At 38.7% G+C, this 26,357-nt stretch overlaps 1 protein-coding gene across 2 annotated transcripts in view; it reads right to left on the bottom strand.

The window, feature by feature from the left end:
* Positions 1-7,447: 7,447 nt before the first annotated feature.
* The window catches only part of VWA8 (von Willebrand factor A domain containing 8), a 181,580-nt gene continuing 162,670 nt past the window's right edge, over positions 7,448-26,357 (bottom strand). Inside the window, exons 41-46 of one of the 2 annotated variants that reach the window (XM_032677885.1) lie at positions 21,515-21,640; positions 20,961-20,962; positions 19,516-19,675; positions 12,913-13,011; positions 11,478-11,716; positions 7,448-9,081 (exon numbers count right to left, since the gene is read on the bottom strand). In XM_032677885.1, the coding sequence (XP_032533776.1) occupies positions 8,973-9,081; positions 11,478-11,716; positions 12,913-13,011; positions 19,516-19,675; positions 20,961-20,962; positions 21,515-21,640 (735 nt within the window). In that variant the 3' untranslated portion in view covers positions 7,448-8,972. Of the gene's footprint in view, positions 9,082-11,477; positions 11,717-12,912; positions 13,012-19,515; positions 19,676-20,960; positions 20,963-21,514; positions 21,641-26,357 lie in introns of those variants that run through there. The other variant, XM_032677884.1, reaches the window with a different exon arrangement.

Genomic DNA, 26,357 nt, shown 5'->3' with positions numbered 1-26,357 from the left:
CCATTCTCTCTTCCCTCTGTATCTTTTTTCATGGTGGTGGTGAAGGGAAGGATCTTTTCACTTTTTGTTTTTACAGAGAATCTTAGCTGCTTCCTATTTCTTTACCCTGCAAATGACATTACTGAGGCACATTAATGAGGGTGCACACCAGTGCTTGAGAAGTAGGAAACTTTTAAAAACCACACACTGACTACAATTTGTGTAACGGATTTTATTGCAGGTGTGCTGTGTAGAGGATGCAAATAACACCTCAAAAGGCTCACGTGATAGTTCATTACAAGGGTCATGCTTAGGTGTTAATGTAACAACTTGCTGCAAATGCTCAGTGTACATTATACTGGCTTGCTTTAGCAAATTGCCTGTAAAATCTTTTAGCACAACCATTTGGATGGCCCTGAGAAAGGAATGGAGGATCTCATGTAGGGGACTTGCATGTACTGGTGACTGAGATTTAACTTGTGTTAAGTAACTGTCCATCTGCCTATCAATCCTGAGCCACCTTAGATGAGGCACTAAAGAGAAAGGGTGATTAAAAAAAAGGCTAATAGGCTTTTGAGCTGCTTTTGACCAAGCACCAGAATCTTTCAACTGCTTTATAAATCACTGAGATGCACTTATGGAAATGTTTTGCTTATATTTCGTGATTCCAAGTATTGGATTAACACCATAAGATACTAGTTTTAAATGCCTTCGGCACTATCTAGCTATTCTCTAATTGAGTGATTTATCTACTCATATGCATGTGGATAAAACCTCACAGTTGATGAATAAAAAAGCAGAGAAAGGACATAAATGAAAACTTCATGTTTTCATTGCATTATAAACTTATTAATGACTTCAGAGTTATAACACCACATGGTTAAAACCTTAATAAAAGGATTCATACTTCTCTGCATCTGATGCACAAGCAGCATTAACACTGTCCCATGTTTGGGTAAGCATGCTGCTGTTCAGGGCTTGGCTCCTTAGTGTTGTGGTGTGGGGTTTGTGCTGTGTGTATTTTAAGAGCTTCTGTTTCCAACCTGACGTGCCTTCAAAAGACTGGATCCTACAGAGGCTCCTATTTGCAGTAGAGAGAGGAGTGATTTGGGGTGGGTGATGAGATTTTTTTTCTGAGCTGGCACTAAAGGAGAGGAGACCTTTGAGTTCTTAAATGCACCATAACAAAGAAGGAAACTTGATGTTTTGTGGGCATGGAGGCCTTCTTGAGTGCAAAGGGAGAATAAGGTGACTTCTTAAAAAATTCTCTCAGTAGCATTTGCAATGACTGCCCCCACTTCACTGTCCCATTGGTTGTGCTGTCAGTGCTCAGCTACAACCTTTGTGAAATCACAGCAAATTGGTGTTCCTGACTGTCACAAATTACATTAGCAGGAGTAGGAAACAATCTCTATCCTCTCCAAATGAGAAGGTAACAGCAGAGAAGTCTCAGGGAGCAGCTGCAGCGTGGCAGACCCATGTGTACCAGGCCAGCATGGTCCTGAATCAGCATGAACTAGGAGGCAGGGCCCTCTTTCCATGTTTACTCTTTCTAATATGATTGTTGTCCTCAGATATCAAACTTACAGCTGGTTTGTCTCCCCGCTACAGGCATGCTTGCCAGTCTGTGGCTGCCTGCATGCTCAGCCCTTGTACCATAAAATCTGTGCTTAAACATAAATATGATTCTTAAGACAAGGTCTTAATAGCAAATATATTGATGAATGTAAGGTCTCCCTTTTCCTCTTGCACCTGATTTGCTCTCTGGGAACCATATCATGATGAAAGTGCATCATGTCAGAAAATTGAGGGAGTGAGGAGGACTATGGCAGCTGTATCTCTATTCTGATTTTACATATTTTGGGCACATTATATAACTACTGAAGAAAGACACAGATTTTCAGTGTTTCCTGTTCACCTTTCATATGGTGAGGAACATCAAGGGCTGGGTACAGCAGGGAGCAGGGGGGACCTGCAGAGCAGTCAAATAATTCTGATCAAAAAAATATACGGTCATTTTAGTGCATCAAAATTCAGCCACACTTTCTGCTGCTCAGTGCAGCACTTGCAGGCTTTTCACGACAACCAAGTTTAGGCTTTCCCATGAGCCAGAAGCGAGAAATTAGGCTGTCAGAGCCTTGGACAGATAAAACCCCCAGCAGGGGGGAAGGAGAGGAGCAGCTGGGGGGGGGTCACTGGCTCGGATGGAGGACTATGTGCTGCAAAGGCCAGCAGCAACACCTAGATGTTCCTGTATCTGCAAAATCTGTCCCTGCACTACCCCTCCCTGTACTGCTCGAATGGGAGGAGGGGAGGAGGCAATGCCAAGGCTGCTCCTTTGCTACCACCAAATATTTCTGGGATGGGGACAGCATATGCAGAGCAATTGAACAGGGAGGTGTGTTTCCTGCTTCTGTATATTATGTCAGGGAAGCAGCTCTGATCCTAATCCAATGCATTTCTTTAAAAATCCAAAGTTATTTATAATTGTCAATTGGAAACTATAGTAGGTGACCTTACAGATGTCAAACCCATTCAAGCTGAAATGCAGATGTTGGTACAGATGGCACGGAGCATGATTTAGTCATGGTGACAGCAAAAATATGTGGGACACCATTCCTCATATCACTCTTCAGCATCACACACTTTCCTAACCCTGTGATGTTATTTGTGGACTTTCTCCATACCACCATCTGAATGTAACATTGTCATCCTACTCTGAGAGTCTAACCAGAGAAGTTCATATAAAAGATTCATTTAATGATTTGAACTGAAAAGGCTCTTCCTAAGAATGGGGTTTGTATCAAGTCCAGGTATAAAAAGAACTTTTTTTTCTTCATATTTGTGAGATGTGTTTAGTTTATAGGTGGCCAGTGAATATTTCCACCCTCAGTAAGAGGTTCCAGGGACTTTTAAACTTTGGCTTGTGCTAGAAGGAACTTGTAAGCATTTAAAAAGAAAAAAAGCTCATGAAATTTGTATTCAGGGAACACAGATGTTTTATTCTAGTCCCCATGCCACTGTTCAATGATGTTAACAAGCCTCAACTCATTCTGAGCACATGCCTGCGGTAGGAAAGTTTATTTTATGCCTGTTGCTGATGAGGAGCCTTGAGCACAAGAGCTGAAGGACTGAAGCCAGTGGCTCAGCCATAATGGCTCTGATGTGGTGCTGACTGTGAAGGCTGAGATCTCTCTCTGAGCCTACCAACCTGAGTGAGGATGGTTTTGTGTTGCATGATCCCCACAGCAGGTCTTGGCAACTACATGGCAGCATCTCACTCATGCTCTTTGAGCTGACTGTGCCTCCTCTGATGACCCTCTCCTGGCTTTGGACTGTGGTTTTAATGTAATTTATCGCCGTGGTTGTGCCTGGTAGATCTTTCCAGGCAGGCTCCTTTGTCTGCATTTTTCCCCTCTGTCCTGATCATGCCTGCATTGGCACTCAAGACAAGCCAGTTCAAGAAGATGAACAGGTTGCAAATCATGAATTTGTCCTTTTTTTCCCCTCCTGCTCTCTTCCTTTATGTTTGTTTTGGAACTAGGGGAAATCTGGTGCCAGATTACACCCAGTTGGTAGGGATCCACAGCTTCAGGGAACCAGAGTCTGGGTCTAGTTTCCAGACTACCTGGATTTGAACAGCTCAGCCTGTTCAAAGCAAAACTGTGTGTGATGTGTGGGAAACTGAGGGTCCAAAGCAATTTTTTTTTACATTTCCAAGTATCAGCATACTTACTGCAATGAGTTTTTTCTTGACTAGGATCACACTACACATGTAACATGGAGGACACAGAATTTTTCTGCATGCAATCATGCCAGATGTTCAGACTAAGGATGCTGTGAGTAATGCTAAAGGTATCTGTTTGGTTTTTTAAAGTAGATTTTCATATGCTTATTTATCCTGTCAAAAGTTGGAGAACAGATGGTCATGAAAATGAAGTTATTACAATTTTATAATTCTGCCCTTGTCTTCGAAAAAACCCTACCATCACCTTCATCCTGAAGAATGTTGAATCTTTTCTGCAATCTTCCCACACACACTTATTTCACAGAAAACATAGCTGACTTTAAAACATTTTATTCAGTAACGATGCTGTTAAGATTGTCACAATTTCAACAACAAAAGTACTTCTGAGTTAGGCAATTTTCTACCTGTTTATTTTGATGGTACAAAACCTGTCTCCAAGATGATGAAGTCCTTCAGCTGAATGGTTTGCCTTGCAAGTGTATTTTTTTCTAGGGGAATCTGTTTGCTACAAATTGTTGTCAACAATCACACATTCTTGAGTGAGCGATCACCTGCATTTTCAGCAGAGCATGGTCACATCAAACACCTACACCATGAATTGTCTTGGAAAAAATATCCCTAATAGCACAGTGCCATAGGCTGTGGGAGGCATTTTAATTCAACTGACGCAGAAGGGTCTTGACTTCACTGTACTATTTCAAAACTCTCAATTGCTTTAGGTATCAATATCTATCACTCAAAAACTAAAACACCCAGAGCACCAATCGAAGACTGTAACTTACCTCATGTGATGTTGGGGTACAGTTGGATACCTGTTACATTGGATAAAATGTCTTCTAACATAATGAACTGTTTAAGATGTTTCCATGTGTTGAGTCCTGCTACTACACAGCACACACAGGGGCTGAGAGGGAGAAACACTGACCTTCTTTTTCTAAAAGGCTCGTAGTAAGGACAGGAGAGTGTGTTTACTCTTTCTCCCACATGCTGGCAGAAAGAATACCAAATGGTAAAATACAAGTTAGTTTGGGTTTCTTTTGTACTTTTTTAAGGATGGGGTCAAAACAGACATGTTTGCCCCAGAAGCAGAATTATTAAGGAACTGAACAACAACTTCCATTACTTTTACAGCACACAAACTGAAGAGCTTTACTTATTATCACTAAAAACAGTAGTACTTAAAGCATTAACTAGACCCTGAACCTTTTCAAATTTAGAGGTTGTGTACAATGATTATATTTTCAAAGTGGCTTTGTGGATTTGATACACGGTTAAGACATATTTTATTTCTCAGTAAATATCTTGTACATTCTCATTTTAACAGGTGTGCTATTAATAAACACAATAATATGCAATAGCCAACATAGCACAATAGCTTGGGTTTTTAACTGTAAAAATTATTTTAATACTTGTTTTGTAATAATTTTTAAAACATATTTTAACTGTATAGATAAGAAGACTTCTGGTATCCTTGCATCTCTTAGCCATACTCTCAACAAGGCATCAGGTCCTTCTCTTGGTTTGATTTTGCACATATAATACAGTACCTGTACCTTCTGCCGTACGCGTGTTCACTCAAATATTACATCAGTATACTTGATCAGCCATTAGGATTAGTCTTAATTTTATCAGGCTAACTCTAGCACGTTATCCATCTATCCTTATCTATCAGGGTAAGCTCTAGTACGACATTCACAATCGTGCTTGACATCTAATGTTGGTAAAGGAAAGAAGTGAAAAAAGGAAATGGACTGCTGGCGTCAAAGATTAGGCATCCCTCCTAACCCTCCTTGCACTTCATGTGCAAGATAAAACCTATTGCTTTTATACAGTCGCATGAAGCTGTTTCAGTCTGTAAATGTGGAACATGCTTTGCTCTGACTGAAGTCACATCTGCTCGGGCTTCCTGTTTTTTCTGGTGGTTTTTTTAGGGGTTTTTTTGCACCTCAGGTAAATAATAATCCCAGATGACTGTGTACTGTTACTAACTGGCTAGTGGGTATGAACACATCACATATTGAAACAGAATTAGACCAAAATCTGCATTATAAGAGGTAATTAAAATCACTACTGCTGATGTGGTTAATGCTCTTAAAGCATTAGCAATAGGTCAGGACCTGCTCCAACCAGCAGCTCTATTCATTCACCAAAACAGTGCCTTTCCATAAAAACTGATAAGTGCAGAAGTGCCTTAATAAACTGTGGGAAGAGATGAAAAATACCTTAACACACTTTCAGAGGGCATGAGTGACAGTTTAAGAGGGAATGAGTGACACGAAGTGCTGGTGCATGCATTGCAATGAGAGCAGTCACTGCTGCTGCTGCTGCTAGCTAGACAAAGCCATGTTACTCTTAAGCATTTCATCAATTAAAAATAAATGCATATTAGGCAAATCCCAGGGATGTAAAAGAAGAATGTTTGTTGAATTTCTGAGCATGAAAATAACACTGCAAGTCCTTGTGAGACAGGGAAAAGCACAGCTGCTGCTTTGATTTCCCTGGGGTAGCAATGGGCAATAAAGTAGGTGAGAGTTGCATGGCTGGAGGAAAATTTTGCTCTGAATTTTTACAATTTAGAGAGACACTGTCAGGTCAAATATGCTATGCAATGAAGCATTATTAAAGGCAAATCCCAAAACCTTTCCTTCTGAACTGAAAATTTAAAAAAGAGTTCACTTGCTTCTTCTCTCTTTCTCTCAGAATCTACCAGTAACACTTCCCCTCTACCCCACTCTCATCATATCCCACCTGCAGTACTGCATCCAGCTCTGGGGACTCAGCATGGTAAGGACATGGACCTGTGGGAGTGAGTCCAGAGGAGGGACACAAAGATGCTCAGATGGCTGGAGCACCCTTCCTATGAAGAGAGGCTGAGAGAGCTGGGGTTGTTTAGCCTGGAGAAGAGAAGGCTCCAGGCAGACATTATAGCAGCTTTCCAGTACCTAAAGGGGGCTACAAGAGAGCTGGAGAGGGACTTTTGACAAGGGCATGTAGCGAAAGGACAAGGGGGAATGGCTATCAACTAAAAGAGGGCAGGTTTAGAACTGCTTCCTCCCTTTTCCACCCACTCTCACGGCCAGGCCTGGCCCTGGATGTGGCCATACTCTATGGGCCCATGAAACATGAACTGAAAGACAACAGACATATTCTGAAACAAAGAATAAAAACAAACACTACAGAAGGGTAATTTTAAATAGCATGACATGAAATATAATTTATAGGGATAATCAAACAAAAGGTTCAAAATTGGATTTACTGCAGATTTTCCCTTAAATAGCACTAATTTTTTAATTATAAAGATAACCGCATGTATTTTACTGCATGTAAATTTGAGATGAGAAAGTTTATCCACTCAAGTCATCTAGAAAGCATACAGTGAGCTTGCTAATTAACTGTAATAAAATCCTTTTTTTCAGGACTGCTGGCAACAAAAGCAGAAGTGCTGAAGGAATTTCCATGTAAAAACACATTAACTAACAGCCTTATTAATATGCCAATTCTTTATTGCATTTAGTACCTCAGTATAAGTTTATGGGACCAAGGTATTTTTATTTTGAAGTGCACTTCCCCTTAGTAGTAGCATCTGTGTGTATGTGTGTATACATGTATTTCTCCCAAACAGGGATAACCTTCTCAACTGTCTCCTCCCAATTCCCTTCTCTCCAAACAGGAATTGCATCTTCAGGTTCTTTGTTTCCACATATATAGCTATTATAACCATACTAACAAGCCTTTGAAAAATGTCTTCCATCCTCTCATCATAAAGAGTTTGAAAGCTGACCAGACTTCGAAACACATCCTAAATAGAGCACATTTTTGATGTTCTGGTAAAGATTTTTGCTGCAGGACTGGTGGAGTAGAGAATGACCCTTTAAAATACCAATGGTTGTATTTAAAAAGATCAAATTAATTTGCCTCCTCCCCTCCAAACATGCTGCTCATGGTGCAGTTTGAGCAACTGTAGGATTAAGAGAAATATTAGAAGAATTGCAATTCCTCCTTTAGATTTTGATAAGTACTCTTCCTGAATTTTCTCCTATTCAGCTACCCTCATATTAATATCAGCAAAGTATCAGCAAAGTATCAGCTTAATTAAATCATACATTCAATTCATCAAGTATTCCATTGTTCCCAAAGAACTACAAAATATCTCTTTTTTCATAGATAAAGAGTAATTACCATCTCATGGGGCCAACCGACTGAGTTGCAAAGTAAGTTTTGTAACTAACTTGGATATTAAATATACTCTAACACAGACAGATATCTTACTACAATAGATGTTTGCCTCTTCCTTTATAAAAAAATAACTTATTTTCTCATGCCTAAATCTCTCTTCCTGTTTCATTTTTAAAAGACCCAAGAAAAACAGACCGTGAATGAGCTTTTTGCAAAGCATTAGTAACTTTTTTGTCTCCAGACATAAAAGTCACCCCTATGTGCTGAGGCCATCCCAGGGATTCTATACAACAGTGCAATGGGAAGCATAATCAGCCATGCAAAGGAGCCACTGCAGTAGCTCAATCCTTGGAAACACTGGTTATTGTGTTCTTAAGACCCTTTCCCCTTACTTTTCACAGGCAGAACTGAACAAATCTATTTTTGTTTTGTTTTCCTTCTTAACAGGCACTTTCTCTAGATCTGACAACTCTGCCTGATCAGATAATGAATGTTTACATGTGATGGTCATTGTTTCCAAACTACTCCATTGTTCTCAGCATCGGGGTGAAGCCCCGATGCCCCTCAAGACAAGAAAGCAACAGCAGAGGAAGGAAGGGTTTCCTGCCTGACAAGAGCAGTTCTGTTTAAATGGGAGATGGAGTTAACCACCCATTCAAACATATGCACGCAAAACACTGAAACAGATTGCCTGGCTCTGCCTTGCATAATATTACCAAATCCCAGTGAACCGTATTTAATAAGATAGGGTGAGATGACACTGTAATGCTGGCAACATGGCACGCAGAGGAGTGATCACAAACTGTCCTTTATTTGTTTGTCCCTCCGGAAAAACATTTGTTCTGTTGTCATCCTCTGCCCCACTGCATTTCTTTGAATGTGCTAAGTCAGTTGAGAGATTTGGGGTGAAAATTTACAGCCTGGCTGTCGTGTAGATTTGGGTTGCTTTGCTGATTAGAGAACAGTACGTATTTTATTAAGAAATGTGTTTATCCTCAGCTTTAGGGTTTATATCTGCAGCAGGAGTGGGTTTCTTCTTTAAATTCACACCCCATGACATCAGTGATGCTTAGGCACTTGATAACATGGTAGACGTGAAGATCTGCTGCAAAATCTGGGGGATCTCTTTGGTATCCATGGCAATAAAAGACCGACCTGCTGGTAGCGTCCTCTGCAGCCTAAGGAGTAGAATGAGGGACAAGACACAATTACCATCTCAAATTGTCTTCCCTACCACAAACCAGGGTTCCTTCAGAATGGATGTTTTCCTTTTGAATACCTTCCCAATCCACGCCATTCACATCGCTGTCATCATGCAATTAAAGGTTTGGGAAAGCAGCAGTGGGAGGAAACAGTAAGAGCAGCTAAGGCACAGAGATCCTTTCAGCTAGACAAACAAGAATGTTTCCAGAGATTTCTATCCAGGTCCTCTTTCTGACATGCCAAAACTCCATTTTGATCAAGGTATCAGTGATCCCATGAGGTGTCATCAAACTGGCTTGCTGGTGGCAGCTAGAGATTTACACTGAAAATGAAGACACTTTAAATCGACTACCATGAACTCACAGCTCCTTCAGTTCAACAGCTCCAGTGATTCTAAATGTGCTCTTTATATTTCTTCTCTGAGATTGCAGCAGATTAGATGGAAATGTATTTTTCTCTCAGTATTAATCCAACACATTTTTATTCACAGCTTAACCTCCCCTAAAAAAGTTAAGCTAGATGCATGTTACAAACTCCATCTCCCTCACACACAGTTAGCAAACTTGGGATTTATTTTTCACTGCTTTTTAAAGGAATTTATGCTCCACACCATTCCTCCAATACTAAGCAAAGTCTCACTTTTAAAATTAGTTGTTAAAAAAGCAGCAACAGAGAATTTCCTTCTCCTTCCCCCACAGCAGTTACAGGAAGGCTTTGTCTAATTCTGGACTTCCACGTACATAGAAATGCATTTCAGTGACAGCATTGTGTGCATTTTCCATACCCAGTGAACTAGGCCATTATAAGATCTCTTACACAGCAGGACATGGTCAATGCCTTTTTTTTTTTTAATTCCTAGTAAAAGTAAAAAGACTTTCTGTAATTATAATCTTTCAGAACAGATTCTCTTTTGACGCATAATGCAGCTCTGATGTACAGACATGCAGCCATAATGGTGGCTCTGCAGCTGTATCTTTCAACCCTTTACTGATTAAAATTATGTACTGAGGGCCAATTCCCTTTGGGATTTCTCTCATTCTGCTCTCGTTGAAGACTCAGAAGCAGAAGAGACACTTGATATATGTGGCTATATCAGACTTTTGCCACATGTACTTGTCCTCAGTGGATGTGGAACCTGGAAGGACACCTGGGACATAATTTCCTTTTTCTCCCTTGTGCCCAAACAATTTAAAGTGAAATTATGTAGTAGAACTAAACCCAGACCATTAAACTCCAGCTTCTTTTGTTTTATTCTCTTTTTGTAGGCCTACATGCATTGGAACCACACACTGGGCAATGACAAAGGCACCCTGTCTCTGTTATGATTACACAGTGATATTACATACAGGGATAGTGCACATTCTCCAGTGGTAGGATGGCTTCAGTTGTCTCCTTTGGATGCACAGAATGCTCTCAACTAGCTGGCCACAAGGGATGTCTGTGGGACCCACAAGCCAGTCTCCTTCCTGACACGTCAGAAGCTATCTACTAGCTTCTTGCTAGTAGATTAATATTATTATTAACAGTAATTATTATTATTAATAATAACAACCAAATATTATTATTAATAATAATAATAATAATAATAATAATAATTAAAAAGGATGAAAACTTGGACATGACCTGGCAATGTGCCCTTGAAGTCCAGACATCCAATTATAACCTGGATTTCTTCCATCAAAAGAAGTGTGACCAGCAGGTCAAGGGAGGTGATTCTGCCCCCCTACTCTACTCTTGTGAGATCCCACCTGGAGTGCTGTGCTGGGGTCTTCAGCACAGGAAAGATACGGACCTGTTGGAGAGGGTCCAGAGGAGGACACAAAAATGGTCAGAGGAGTAGAACACCTCTCCTATGAAGACAGGATGAGAGAATTGGGGCTGTTCAGCCTGGAGAGGAAAAAAGTCCAGGAAGACCTTATTGAGGCCTTTCAATAAAAACAGAGGGTTCATAAGGATGGAGTGAGACTTTTCACCAGGGCCTGTAATGATAGGATAAGGTTTAGCAGTTTTAAACTGAAAGAGGGTAGATTTAGATTGGAGATATGGAAGAGATTTTTACAATGAGGGTGATGATGCACTGGCACAGGTTACCCAGAGAAGCTGTGGATGCCCTGTCTCTGGAAGCGGTCAAAGTTAAGTTGGATGGGGCTTTGAGCAATGTGATCCAGTAAAAGACATACCTGTTCATGACAGGAGGACTGGAATAGATGATATTTAAAGGTCCCTTCCAACCCAAACCATTCCACAATCAAAACCTTAGTGCATAACAACAGCAGGGCCAACTATGCCAAACTTCACTGCAATAAAATCATAGTTTAGAGTTATGACATACGAAAGCAAATGGTATTAGGCATAAAACAAATGTACTCACCTGTCTGCCTGGTCTCCCAAGGATCCTATAAATATGGCAAAAGCATTGACTTGAGTATTGGTGGTCAAGACCTGGGCAAACCTTGAAGGCTGAATACCGTATCGTTCAAGATTTGCATCACTTAAGACGATAACGAAATACTCATCAGCCTCTTCCTTGGCAATTTCACGAATGGCATGCTCTGTCCCTTCCAAGGTGTGGTCTCCACTCATGCAGAACTGAGCATGGGCATGCATAGTCTGTGTGCACAGCATAACCACATGGAAATACGTAAGATGACTTTAGGAATAAACATTCATTTCAGCTAGCGCAGGAGGGAGTAAATACTCAGTTCTGCTGTATTAAGGGATGCATCAGAAATGCGGGCAGTACTCCAGGTACAACAGAAGATGCAGCTTTTTGCATATAATATATCATATCTTAAGACAGGCAGCACTTCCTAAAAACACAGTGGGTCAAACAATCAAAACCCACACATGAACCTAATTAGACTGGGCCTTAGGGAAGGTAAAATACTTCGGTCAGCTGCAGTTTGAGTAGCTACATTCCTATGTATTTAAGGAAGAATTCAGGGCTTAGTTTCTTAATACCATGACCAGCTCCTGTCTGTTCATAATTTGCACTAGACTTCCAAATCCTAGTAGTGTCACAGTTATTATAAAATATTTGACTTATAACAGTAGCAGTCAGATTTAAAAGTTATGAAACATTTTGTTTGAGCTATTATGAAATAAATACACTGTTTTCATTGATGAAGCTGTTCCCCATGCAGAAGGAATATTAGACATTACTAAATCCAGTCCTTTTAACTGAAGTAGCTCCCAATCTTTTAAAAATAATTTTTGAAGGAAACTCAAATACACAGTTCTAACCTATCAAGCTGCCAAATGGGTAAATCCTACAATATACTCCATTTTTCTTCAACCTAGTACAGTAAAATTTTGGTGAGTACACTCACTTTGTGACTGTGATTTAACATGTTTTCAATCTAGCATTGACACATTTTTCTACTGCTACTGTGATACATAACTTCTTGAAGGTGCCAGGCTAAATTGCTGACCTGGGACCTCTCTACAGTTCAAATTAGTCACTTATGCACTAATAATATCACCACATCGTTTAGGCAGAGCTACCTGTATCACTATATAATGCTTGGAACTTCCCCTATCCTTTGACAGATAGTCAAAATAACACATTTATGACCACAGCAGTCCAGAAAAAGGCATACACAGCATCTACTATTTTGGCATTATTTGTTTTCTGCCATGTTTCTGAAAGGTCCTGTTTCAATTTTATGCAAATACACAGATTTTGCTTTCTTGTCTTTCTTTTATTTTACTCACCTCATGTTTTGTGTTCTGTGACCCACCCACAATTTTATCTTTGCAGTCACAAACTCCTTAATTATCCAGCATCACTTATCAGTAGGATTTACCTTAAGAATCTCTAATCTTTGCTTATTGTTCTTGGGAACTTTGTCACTCCCAACCAATGCAATGTTGAAGCCATCTCCTGAATGTCCAACAATATCGTACTACAAGAAAGAAACATCATCAGTCATCTGTTAGTCACAAATGGCACTTGGGCCACAATGATATAGGACAGATCAAAGGCAATTTGCTTTCAGCAAGAAAACCCATATACTGTTCCCTGCTTCTCTTTATGAGCTGCTTAAGAAAACTAATTGCAATTTCTCACTGACATGAAAACATGGGAAAGAATTTCTAAATAATGAAATTAAAGAAAAGTTATTTATTTCCATGGTCTGTTTTCACATCATCCCACCAACTGCAGAGCAGTGATGCATAAGATCAAGACCTTGCCCTCTCACATTGTCCATGTATTTTTTTTAAAGCAGCAATTTTCATCCTCTTGAGTCTGACAAACAAGAAGCACATTGTTTGACAGTAGCTCCTATGTTTGATGAACCTTTTTTGTGACCTCATTCTGCTCTTAAAAAAAAAGCTATTACAAGCTGCCTTTTTTGAAAATCAGCACTTCTTAGTTTTGTGCATAACAGATCAAAGCCATTGCTGACAGTAAGTAGAGAAGTGCATTCCAAGAGACTCTGTATGTTTTCAAAGGAGATGGTGTGTACATGATTCTCCTGTGCAAGATGCTGCAAAAATGACATACAGAACTGTAATAGTTCAAAAATCATGTTGAACAAATAATGCAATATTGGGAATGTTTCTGTTTTATGTGAGAGCTTCATTGTTGTTCCATGAAAACCAAGACAAGTTGAGTTACAGCAAGGTCCTGACCTGCCCTTTGTGTTGTGGATGTGGCAGTCACCCCAGGGAGAATTCATGAGCAGGACAAAAATGGATTTAAGAGCTCTCTACACCAACCAACAGAGCATAGTGTACAGATCCTGAGCCTAGAGAGACCTGAGCTGGCAATTCCTCAGCATGAACATGCCTGTATTTCCCCATGACTAGATGGCACACACCTGCATTTAGTTGACAGGGAGCCCTTATGCAATATTTTGCCTTTCTGTTTTCTTTTTTTCATGTGCTGTTACAGATCCCTGCTGAGTTCACCATCCCTAATTCCCATATAATCATTTTGTAAAAGGCAGGTCTATTCCTCAAAGTTTTTCTGTCTTTTCTTCCCTAATGAAAGCCACTTTATTTGGTACGTCAGGTCCTAGAGAGTGGAGAAATGGCATTCTTTATAGACAATGCTCTTTTTGTTTCCACATCACTAATTCGCTTAAAAATATATCAAAAGAAAGCTATAGCAGCTGGAACAACACTTTTGAAGGTGACACCTCCCTCTGTGAAGCAGCAAACGTGCCACATACTATAGATTATTTCACCCAAGGTGAGATCATTTTATGACAGCCTCACATAACCCAGACTTCCTCTTTCTACAAAATTTTTATATAATCTAGTCCCCATACAATCCCATTTCTTTCTGCTTTGTTGGCTTTTCCCATTACTGCTCTCCTTTTTTCTTCCATGTCTAGTATTTACTACTCAGCCTCACACAAAGCTTCCAGTCTGGCACATGTTTTCTCTTCAAAACCTATTTCTTATCACTAGTAACGCCTCAGACTCTCTCTTTCCTGATAAATATAAAGACATGGCAAATGAAAATATACAGATTTTGAGAATAATGCTGAGGTTACATTCAGCATACTTCCTAATTAAAACAAGAATAAATCCTGTTTAATAAATCCTGAACCACACACAAGAAGTGTGTGCATGAGTATTGTTTTAAAACCTAGAGATAGTTCAAATCAGAGGAACTAAATAAAGCAGAGGTTTAATGGAGCAGAAAATATACAGAGCTCATGGTTCTTATGCAATGTCAGAAATCTCCACACGTCTTCAGGGCAGGCTCTTAATTATAAAACCTTGCACGGCCTTTGCTGAGCAGTTTTGTATTCAGCATCACTTTTAAATCAACAATTTTGCTATGTAAAGCAAAATACTGTCTTTCTCCTGCGTAAAAAGGCTGAAACCTTTGTAGAAAGGTCCTTTCTGGTTTCCTGGATGTCTCACACTAGGTGTCCCAGTATCAGCTCTGCCATACCGAGTTTATGGGAAAAGGCCAAACTTTGCCATTTGGGAATATCGTTTTGGATCTTGGCATATACCAGTAACAGACCAACCTTTCATCTCAAAAAGCCTGAGCATATGTGACAGACTGTATAAGGGGAACTGCTGTGGCTCCTAGAGGAAACACTTGATGTTGACCCTTCAGTTTGGCCCCCTCCACATTCTTGCATAAGGTGGAACATACAACCTGGGTTCAGGCAAGGCGAGGCTGAAATGATCTGAGCAAACTATCACAGGCACGTCAGTCAAGGCGTTCACCTGGGAACATCATGTCCCGTCTGCTCCCTTCTCAGCTAGCCGCTTATTATTCTTTGTGTGTGCCCATGCATGCACTGAGTACCATGCTTATCTTTAACAGATGTTATCAGTTTCCTTGTTTCTTTGCTGACAGCTTACTATGCTAGCTGTGATTTAAAAATGTTTGGTGAGGCAGCAGGGAAGAAGAAGTGGCTGTTTGCTTCATTCTGACTGTTGCATTCTGGGTCAAGCAGGGCCTCCTGAAAAACAGAGTGAGATCCTGCCATGCTGTGGAAGAGAAGAGCTGTGGTCACCAGTCCTCACATGCTGGTCCTCATGGTCCTCTGATCCCTCTGGAAGTTAAGTCAAGGACCAGGAGTAGCCAAAGCCTAATGAGTGTGAAGTTGGTTTTGGGCAGCTCAGCTCCCCCAGCCGTGAGGTTGTGAGTGTATGTGACCCAGCGAAGGAGGGGATGGGAATGTAGCTGCACTGACTTGGATTGACTTAAGTCAACACAGGACTGCTGCCTGGGAGACCCTCCCTGGGAGGGAGAGATGGGAGTAGGCTCACAGTCAAGCTTTAGAAATGACAGAAGGGAGATGTTTGCCCAGGGGAATGTATGGAATCTGTCACAATTTAGGAATACAGAGTTTGGGACAGCAGTAAAACTGGATCAAAGAAGCTCACTCTGAAAGGGTAAAGAATTTAAACCTCTCACCCAGGTTTCCTTGCAGTAAATTATTACCTCCTGATTTGCGTTCTAGCAAATGAACCCTTAGTGATTTCATATTATCTTGGTGCAGTCCTTGTAAAGAAAAAGTGCAGACAGCTCCATAGACCTGGTCAACCGGGAATCCAAACACATGCAGGTACATGTGTTGTCAAAACAAGTTTTCTTCCTTTGCAGTAGCTAAAGATGAGCACAGAAGAAGGGCCTTTGAAAAGCAAGGATCCAATCTGATGGTTTTTTCTCATAAATCCCCTAGGAAAATTTATGTGGATGGAGTTACCAGTGAGAGAAGAGCTATGATATGATCTTACTCAGAACTGACTTTTGTTTTACAAAATAGATTGCAAGCAAAGACTCTCAGGACAAATCCAGCAGCAAAATACATGTTCGCCATAGTGAAGACTTAATTGAATTCACATATTATTGTGGTACACAGCGGTTTGTTTTCCAATAGCCTCAGGTACACTGAGACAAGAACTGCTCTATTCAGAGCTGTGAGTACACAACATATAAACATGTCTCTTGAAACAGCATCATTTTGTTGATCTCTTTTCATAAGGAAAGGTTAAAGCAATCTCTATTCCACTGTCACATTTTGCACTGAATGGATGGGTGCTGCTGTCTAAAATGGGTAAAATGGAAGACTTTGTCTTCTGCAGCTGCCATGCCAAAAGGATTTATTTCTGAAGGCATTTAAAAAGCTGAAAGAAGATGTGTGCTGAATGTAAAAGGCAGTGTGAATTAGACAGAACTCTGCTGGAGGGCTAGACCTTTATAAATTCATCTCTTCTTTGGACAACACTAAATATTTTTTTTCCTAAATTTATTTCAAACCTTTTTTTTTATTATTTAAAAGAAACTATTCTGCCAAGAATGTGGACCGTTTCTCCTTTTCCTGAATTAGCAGTGTTGCCTCCATAGTAGATTTTACAAACACTAAATGCTGAAACAGGTATATAAACCCTGCAATATCCCTTTAATACAGCTATAAATAACAAGTCAGGCTTTTCCTACCAGTTACATAACATGCTATTTATTGAGTCACTTACAATATTTTAAAGGCTTCATAAAATTGCTGTTGGATAATTCACTGGACATGCCTCCTCAATCTACCATCATGTGTGCAAATGATGGTAATCAGGGGTGATATAAAACCACGCAGTTTGAGACAGACATACCTCAGATAAAATAAAGAACAAACTGCCCTTATGTACAATTTCAAACAACTGGCACCTAAAATGAGATGTTCCAAAGATGAACAAAATTTAATCCTGCAAAATAGCTTGTTTATTATAACATACATGTATAAGTGATGCATCCACATATTTAAAGGGGCCAAGGGACATTTGTAGGAACATACTTAACCTCCATTATTAGGATAAGACTGACAATGTGGCTTATATTATCTTAGTCACTCTCACTCTTTTCTTTAATAAAGCACTTCAGAGGAAGCGTAAAGAGATGACATTGGAGGAGGGCTTTGAAACATGGCTGTTAATTTGAATGGATTTCCCGACTGTGCAATGGGCCTCCTGTTTCCCCCTTGACAAGGAATGATTCACTGCCTGCACTTATGGGAAACAGAAGGAGGTAGGATGTCCCATGCAAGCATAAAAAGCTGACAAATACCTGCTGGCACTTGTCTGCCCTTTAATGAAGGATAACTTCATTACCTGTTTGGTACAGTCACATACCCAATACTCAGCTCTTCTGTATAAGAAGGCAAAGTATTTTCTTCCTTCAGTCATGCTGTTAAGACCAATGAGACAATCAGCATCATCCATGATAGCAAAGTGTACCACTCATCGCGAAAGCTCAACTAGTAGGATAAAACAGCCAAGGAAAAGCTCATATGACTAATTCACAACCATATTTATTAGAGAACTAAACCAAGCATCATCAGAAAAGTGATCTTGAAAGCCAGGAATTGCTTTCCAGTGCTACCATTTACACTGCAGTTAGATAGCAGAAGGGGACTTTAGTTTTGTAAAAACCCCTTTGCTCAACAAGCCTCATGATCCCAGTTGGTTCAACACATTGTACAAGAAACCCCTCAAATTTGCAACATATATTGTTGTGACCCTTGCAGGCCAAAAAAGTTTATTTTTATAAAACCAGTCAAGAAAAAGATAAGGAAAAGAAGAAAGAAAAAAGTGATAAACTGCAGATTTCTCATTGCACACTATACAGTTGTGTGTTCTTCTATTTTTTCAAATGGTTCCTCTTTTAGATATGAGAAATGTAGCTATTTTTGCAGACAAAACCTTCAGCTTTGTCCTGAGAAAAATTAGCAGCATCTTGTAGATTGTCAACTGTTTTACAGAAATGAGTCAGTGATATTTTAACAACAATTACAGCATTTTCATCCAAGAGGATCACTTTTCTACCTAGCCTATTTTCATTACATTTGCAGGAATGCAGTGACTCTAGGAACAAAACTACAGTTTCAATGTGTTGCAATTTTGCAACATGCTCAGTTTTAAGCAAGTTTAGGGTGAGAAAGCATCATCACTTGCCAGAGAAGATGGGAGCACTTGTGCCTCATTTCCTTAGGAAAGTAGCCTAAAAACAATGCCTGTCATCCTTTATAGCCTTTCCCCTGAAAAGTAAAAGTCTGCGTGACTGTACTTAAGAAGACATTCTAGAAGCATATGCCTCCATATGGCCTGATTTTGTATGTGAGATTCCATGGAAGAGCAGAAACCTGAAGGATTATGTTGCTGGTGGAACAATGTGAAGTAGACCTCGCTGAATTGATCTGGACTATGTTTCTATTAATTTTGTTTCAGGATATTTATATTTGCTTTAGACGCATTATAATTCTTATGTTTGAGATGCTCTTCCGTAAAGGTATTGGGCATTCTCTGTTCTTCCATTAAACACTGAATCTGTCCAGAACTAACTTGAGACTGGCCATTACTGTTTTTTCTTGATGGTTTAAAGAACATGCTCTTAACCTTGTTTAGGCTTATTGATACACAAAGGGTATTAAATTATTTACATTTCCTTTGCAGGCTACCATTAAATAACATTTGGAACTAATATCTTTCAGTACAAGAAACTATTTTCTTGCTTTCAGATAATTGGAAGAGAACACAAATAAGGAACAAAGAAGTTTTGTCTTTCCGCCATGATAAAGTACTGTTGTGTGCACTCCGGGCAGATAGAAGGGCAGAGCTCTTTGCATGTCCTGAAGCTTATATTCACTTGTGTTCATGTAGGCTTAAGCATTTCTGCTCAAAGAAACAGATAAAGCAGAAAAAAGGAGCAAATCTCACTAAATCGAAATCTTAAAGTCTTAGATTGAATCCTCCCCTACTGAAACGTGTAATGTTTCTTATCCTTTCACTAGTATTATTTTTCAGGTTGCTAGAAATAGATTATGTCTTTATTTCCTTGTGGGAATGAATAATGCTCTTTGGCTAGACTGACTGCTGAAACATTTTTTCCACTACTCCACACAGCCTGTGGAATAACCACAGAGCTCCTAGCCAGCTGCAATTACCTTCAATTTGTGCTCATAATTCTCAAAAGCTTCCATGACCATGCAGACAGCCTCCATGGAGCGTTCCAGCCGTCCATCCACCCCATTGAAGCGGTACATGCTGCCAGAAACATCCACCACCAGGCGCAGGCGTTTGGGTTTTTGCTGAGGGCTTCCCAGGCTGACAGGGAAACACAACAGAACGAACCCCAATATTAATTGGGAAAGCTAAGCACCAGTAATAACAAAACATTTTAGAAAGTGAACCAATGTGCTTTGTGAAGCTAGAAAATTGTATTCAGCAAACACTCTTTTTTTTTTTTGTAAAGAACAAAAGATTTTAACTTTGTTTTAGTTCAAACCAGTTCCTTGACAGATACCTTAGCTCATTCTTTCCCTTCACCTTCAATGACTGGAAACAAAATACCTCAAAAATTCCACACATTTGTCAGGAAATACTTTTTCGATTTCAGCTTTGATTCTTCACATTTTATTTCAGCATAAGAGACTCTCAAATTTGCTCTTTTTCTGCCAAGGCTCATAATGGAAATGCTTTTCCTTGGCTTACGTACTAACAGGGATTCGTATCAGACTTTAAAAACTTGTCTGCTGAGGCTAATAACATTCCAAAAATGTTTGAAATCTGTTCTGAGTAACTACTAGTTTCCTTCTTTATTCTAATGGTGAAACCATTATTTTTTCCTGAAACAAATCCCATCTGTTTTTAACGAGTTTTGACACAGTACATTTAAGGTAGGTGTTCTATTTAGCATGCAATGAGATGTGTCTGGATTCAAGTATGAGGCTATTGAAGATGATCTAGCAAAAAACCCAGTCACATATAAACAAATAACTACAATTTTTCTTTTATCTGTAAGCATTTGTGTGCCTTATTCTTTTAATTATTCTTTTGATAGGCTGTGGCTCTCTGCCCTCAAAAAAACATAAGGAACGAGAGACCATTAAATCAAACATTTATTTTGGTTTTTATGCTCAACTTAAGGCATCTGTTTTTTTTTTCTTATTGAATTATTTTTTACCAAGCCTTAAAACTGATATATAGGCTAACACATTTGAAACAAATGAGAACTGAGGCTTCAATCACTTTTCCATTATGATCTTTCACACAGGCAGCACCAAGTCCCGTAAATTGTTCAAAGCAATAGACATCAGGACCAAACAGCATAAAAATATACCAGGATTCATCAAATGCGGGTAGCTGATATGCAAAAAGATGCTGTACTCAGCTATTTAAAAAAAAAAAATTCTTTGTGTGGTTAAAAACTGCAATCTGTCATTAAGTATTAGTGTTAAATATTATGTACTAGCCCCACAAGTTTTGGCCAGGTTTTGTTGGTCTGATTCAAGTGGTTTCTCTGTTCCTGACTCACATAGGTTTAATCATAATGCCTTCTAAGGAATGGCTGAATTAATCCATTGGACAATCAACTTTGTCATATCTTAACGGCTTTTCCTCATACTTTTTTTTCCCTCATAATTTTTATTATTGTAAATCCAAATATCTGCAGAAGTTGAAATTATTTGCATACCATGGAATAAGGAAAAGACATTTGCAAACCACTCTTTTTTTTTTAATTTCTAGAGTATCAGCATATTTGTTAACAAAAATTAAATTAGTGAGAAAATATCTTCCTTTTTTTTGGTAAAAACTAACAAAATAAATGTTTTCTGCTAACTGCCTTATGCTCATTAACATACAAAATAAGAACATAAAAACCATTTCACTGGATCAAAACTAAGCACTGCCTAGATCAGTGTTTTTCTCTCTGAGGGTGGCCAACAGGAAATATGCATGTAAGACTATAAGAAGAGGTAAAGCAAATTTTCCATCCTGTGGTTGCCTCTGTATCAGGGACATACCAAGCCAGAGATGATTCTTCTGAGTTTCTCATCCCCCTAACTTACTCAAACTCAAACACAGATACTGTACAGCCACTATGAAATCAGCAAACTGGTTAAGCTCTTCTCCACCTTTCCCTGTTTCTTGTTGGATACTTACTTGTGGCTCAAGTTCTCCCCGTCGTTTATATATGGCTTTTTCTCCTGTCAGCCCATCAATGATTTTGGCATCATCTAGCTCTCCAACAGCTTGGTGTCTCAGCCATTGTCTTTCCTTACCCTTGGCCTACAACAGAAAAGAAGTCTTACTTCACTCAGTGACGTGAGTGTATGTTAGACAATTTAAGACCTACTGCAGATCACACATGCATTAATTTTCTTTGTAACAATGTGATAGTTTTGGCATAAGTCAAAGAAATCCAAACACATGTTCATAGCTGTCCTGTTCTTCTTCTCTGAAAGAAAAATTAACACTGACAAAGAACACGTTCCCTCTGTAACTTTGTCTTTTTAAGTTGTTTCATATATGGGAGTTTAACTGTGGACTGTAGAAATATTAACCTTTCTTCTTGCAAATATGCTGAAAATCTGTGTAGCAAGCCTGTTCAGAAATACATACAACCAGAGGGACACACATAACTGACCACTTGTTATGTATTCTCAATCCAGGCTGCACAAGAAAGTCATCGGGTGACTTAAATATAAAACTAAGCAGTATTCACCTTAGGCAATGGTAAATGCTTTCTTTTAAAACAGTATTAAATAATGACCAGTTATATTTAAAAAACCCTACTTTTAAAATCATGGTACTCAAAAGACAGTCCATTAAATAATTCTTTTGTTTTAGTTAAAGGGACTCTAGTTATCTACAGCCTGACTTGATGAACTTGCATTACAATCCAGGAACTCAAATATTCATGGTACTCCTATCCACAGAGCATGCAATGCATATTGAAGACTCAATGTTATAAGGAACATATTTAAGAATGTTTTCAAAGGATAGCTTCATCATGGGTCATAATATGTAATTTCCATCTAAAGACAGTAAAGTCTGTATATACAGGTTTCATCATTTATTTAATTTCTGTTTAGATCTACACGTTGAAATTGTTCACCCTAGTAAGGATGCACATCCTTGCTGATTCAGCAAGGAAAGACAATTTTGAATTTACATACATATAATGCTTTTGCCCTCTCAGCAAATTGTTGATTACCAATTGGAGGAAAATCAAATATCCAGCAGGACACAAACTGCCTTAAACATTGGTTTTCAGGAATGAAAAGCAATTGCTCTCTGTTGAACAGTTAGTTGCATATGGCAAATCCTCAGTGAACTGCAGGCCTGGGATTTGAAAGGATAAATCTGAGTTATGTATGCTCTGAGCAGGTAGATAATGCCTTCTTAAGGCTAAGAGAATCTTTGATTTTCGGTTAAAATTTATGAGGTTTTTGTTCTGGTGTGTAAGACGAAAGTGTTCTGGACTACAGCCTATTGTCTGTAATTACTCAAGAGTAATTGACTACTTGCCTGTGAAAATAAGTGGGCACAAAGACTACAAAACCACAGAAAAATGTTTTGATTAATTAATTTTAGAGTAGAGAATTTACATAGCTATGAAAAATACAGGTTTTTTTAATTAGGTAGTGTCAAATGCTTCCTGATGGGAGGCAAAAACAATGCCGATACATGGAAATCACTGAAGGGGAAAGTGGAAAGCATTTCTTAGGTTAGTCAGTTGTGTTCTCTGATACACTTCCATGGTGCTACAGTCAACCTCACTTTAACCAGCTTTGGCCATAGGGCATCCATGAGTTTGTTTGTACCACCAACTAGTAGTTTCCACTACCATTAAATATGCTTGGGATGAAAGTCAAAGTTCCTTCTCCACAGGATTGATTCCTTTGTTGCCTTCAGAGTTGTGTAATATCACAAAGAGACACTCACAAACTCCTGGTGACTTCTACATCTCCCACCAAAATGTTGCACTGTAGGGATGTTTCCTGCTGTGAAAAAGCCAGTGGCAAATTTCAACACTCCAGCTAACCACTAAAAAGGTGCTCCTGGAGACAACATGCTGCTGAGTAAGCAAAGCCTTTTTAAAATGAATCATGCACCTTCCAGGGTGATGCAGCTGAGATGACTTTGTTCTTAGTCATCTTAACCACTCTAAGTACTGGAACAGAGGTAGATCCTTACGTTTCCTTAGCACTGGTGTTTCGTCAAATTTTATTTGCCTCCTTTCAGTAGGCAGGAGGAACAAATAACAGAAGATTATAAAGACTCAACATCATTGAGCAAATAATATCTCAACTAGTTTCACTATTCTTTAAACTGCCAATGCTTTACCTTTGTGGCTATTTGATGTTCAAGGAACAGCAGTGTGAGAAGGCTTTTTACTACAGAGAAAGTTAAAAACAGTTTAATACCTTTTGAAGCTTATGCAACAAAAGCCAGTATTTGAGTTGAAATTTTATTGGAGGAACACAGAGTTGACATTCTCTCCTAAAATAGGAAAGAATGCTGACAAAATCTGATCTAACCTCTTTCCAAAATAATGCTAAAATTATTTAGGCTACTTAGCACCTGCCTCTTCCATGTAGAATTCCTCTTAGGAATTCTTAGAATTCCTAAGAATTTATTTCCTCTTATAAAAGCTGAAAAAAAAATTCTCTTAAACATGTGTATTATAAAATGTGCGAATATTGCATATAACAAAGAAGCTCCAAAGGATTTTTAATATGTAATTTTCATATGTTTAAAACCAGTATAAATTTAAAAGCACTTACAATTTTAAGAGAAAACTAGAACTAATACATATATATCTTCCTTTGATATTTGACTAGAAAGGGCATACAACACATTACTATTTCAATACGCTGCAACCATACAGATGAAAAAATATATTCATTGTGTTGCTTTTGAAATTAGAAAAATGTGCTAGATACCATATCTTAACAGCATGGGAGTGACCGGTCACAATGCACCACTGCAGTAATTCTTTTCACTGGAAGCATATTCTTTTCACAGGCATATTTACAAAAACCCCTGCAAATTACAACTGTGATGTCTGTAAATGTCACAGAAGAAGATGCGTATGTGAAGTGATCACATCTAAATATGTAACTTGTAATGATATGGGATGGTATGAAACACTGCCAGTTGTGGTCTGCATTTGTTTCTGGGAGAACGTGACACAAATGTTCCCTTAGCTGTTGAAATCACAAAACTGCTACTGACAGGACACAGGGCTTTTCATATTTTCAGTTCTTTGAGCCATGTTTATTCTAGGACTACCACTATTTTATTCTTGCTGCTATGACCAGATAGTTCCCACATGATCTAAATCAGACAGAGCCCAGTAAGCTCTGTTCTAGTGTGGGGACCTACATGAAGCTCAGAAGCTAAAGGGACAGTTGCCCCTGATTCCTTCTGTAATAATCAATTAAGAGAGAAGTACTTTCTGGAAAGCAAGTCACCTAACATTTAAGAAGGCCTTTCTGAGTTACTGACTGACCATAGCCTTTTGAATCTACAGCTCAGACAGACAAGCTTTAGGAGAGAGAGGAAAGCTCATCAGTGACCGGATTTCCTGGACTTCTGGCTTTGCTACTTCTACAGAAGATAAACAAAAACCCGTAAAGTTTTGTTAATGATGTTCAAAGATCTGACAGAGATCAGTGAGTTATAAAAAATAAAATGAACAATGAAATTACATTCTCAGACTATGTTTATGTATCACTTTCAAGGATCAGTCTATTCCAAACATCCCTTCTGCTACTACTAACTTTTGGTGAGCTATCAACAACTGGACCTGAATCCCAGACTCTTGATTCTAGGGAGGTAAAATTTAATCAGAGGAACATATTTTAAACAAACCCACAAAACCAACAATAAAAAGGCATTTGTTGAGAAGAAAATACAGTTTAAATAAACATAGGCACCGTATTTCTATTATGTAAACAGACTGAGTTTGAAACAAAGTAAACTCAAAAATTTTTAAAAAGCTAAGTGTGTTCCCTACTGAGAAGGTAATTTGGGATTTTCATAAAGTTAAAAGCACATAGACATCTGAGCTGCAAAGTTTACTGGAATGGACTGTGCCATTGGCTTCTTATTTGAGATATGAGGAATGTCTTACTGGTAACAGAAAGAACACCATTCTAGTTGAGAACCCATGGTGTACATAGGGCTAGCCAGAAAAAAAGAGGCACAGTTCTTCATCAGGGCTGAATGAATTACAATGCTGAAGAATTCAAATAATTTTTTCCCTCTCAAAAAGATCACATGAAATTTGCTTGGACTCAGCTTTCCTATTAACAGAAGGCACTTTGCAACTAAGTAACTCCTGTTAGTGTTTATCTTAATTTTTCTACTGCATCTTCTAATAAAATCCCTACCAATATCTGTATAAAATTTAAAAAGTTAAAAATCTGCTTTCACTATTGCTCTTATTCTGTGATCTAGCTTTTCCAAATTCAGTGATTTGTTTCTTTCATCATAGATTCCGTTTACTAATTCTGTGGTTAGCTATTACAGATTTTGGCAGGAAGTTACTAAAGTCTCATAAAATACTGAGGCTTATAAGATTTTGCCTTGATATTAAAATGACCTTTCTAACAAAGCAAGAGAATAGGTCTCCTTATATTAAAGTATGTTATATTTGTGATATGATTAACATGATCCCTGAATGTAACACTTTTGGTTCCAAGGGATAGATAAGGCAGATTAAAAAAAGACTTCAAACTGAAGATTCACTTATTCATTTCATACTCACAGTATGCTTCCAATAGTATGTGTGCTAGAACATGGTAAAAAAAAAAAATCTAGATATAAATGATATAGAAAAAAACTGAGACTCACACTCCAATTTTTCCAATAGAAACCTGTCTATGTCCTGTACTGAGAACACATATTAAGAGCTGCATCATCTACTCATGTCCATCTTAATGGTCATTACGTGAGGAGTTCTCTGAATTGGTACATTCATAATAAACAGGCGAAT

This window comes from Chiroxiphia lanceolata, chromosome 2 (assembly GCF_009829145.1).
Source record: "Chiroxiphia lanceolata isolate bChiLan1 chromosome 2, bChiLan1.pri, whole genome shotgun sequence".
Taxonomy (NCBI): Eukaryota; Metazoa; Chordata; class Aves; order Passeriformes; family Pipridae; genus Chiroxiphia; species Chiroxiphia lanceolata.
This window is presented reverse-complemented; position numbering and strand designations above follow the sequence as displayed.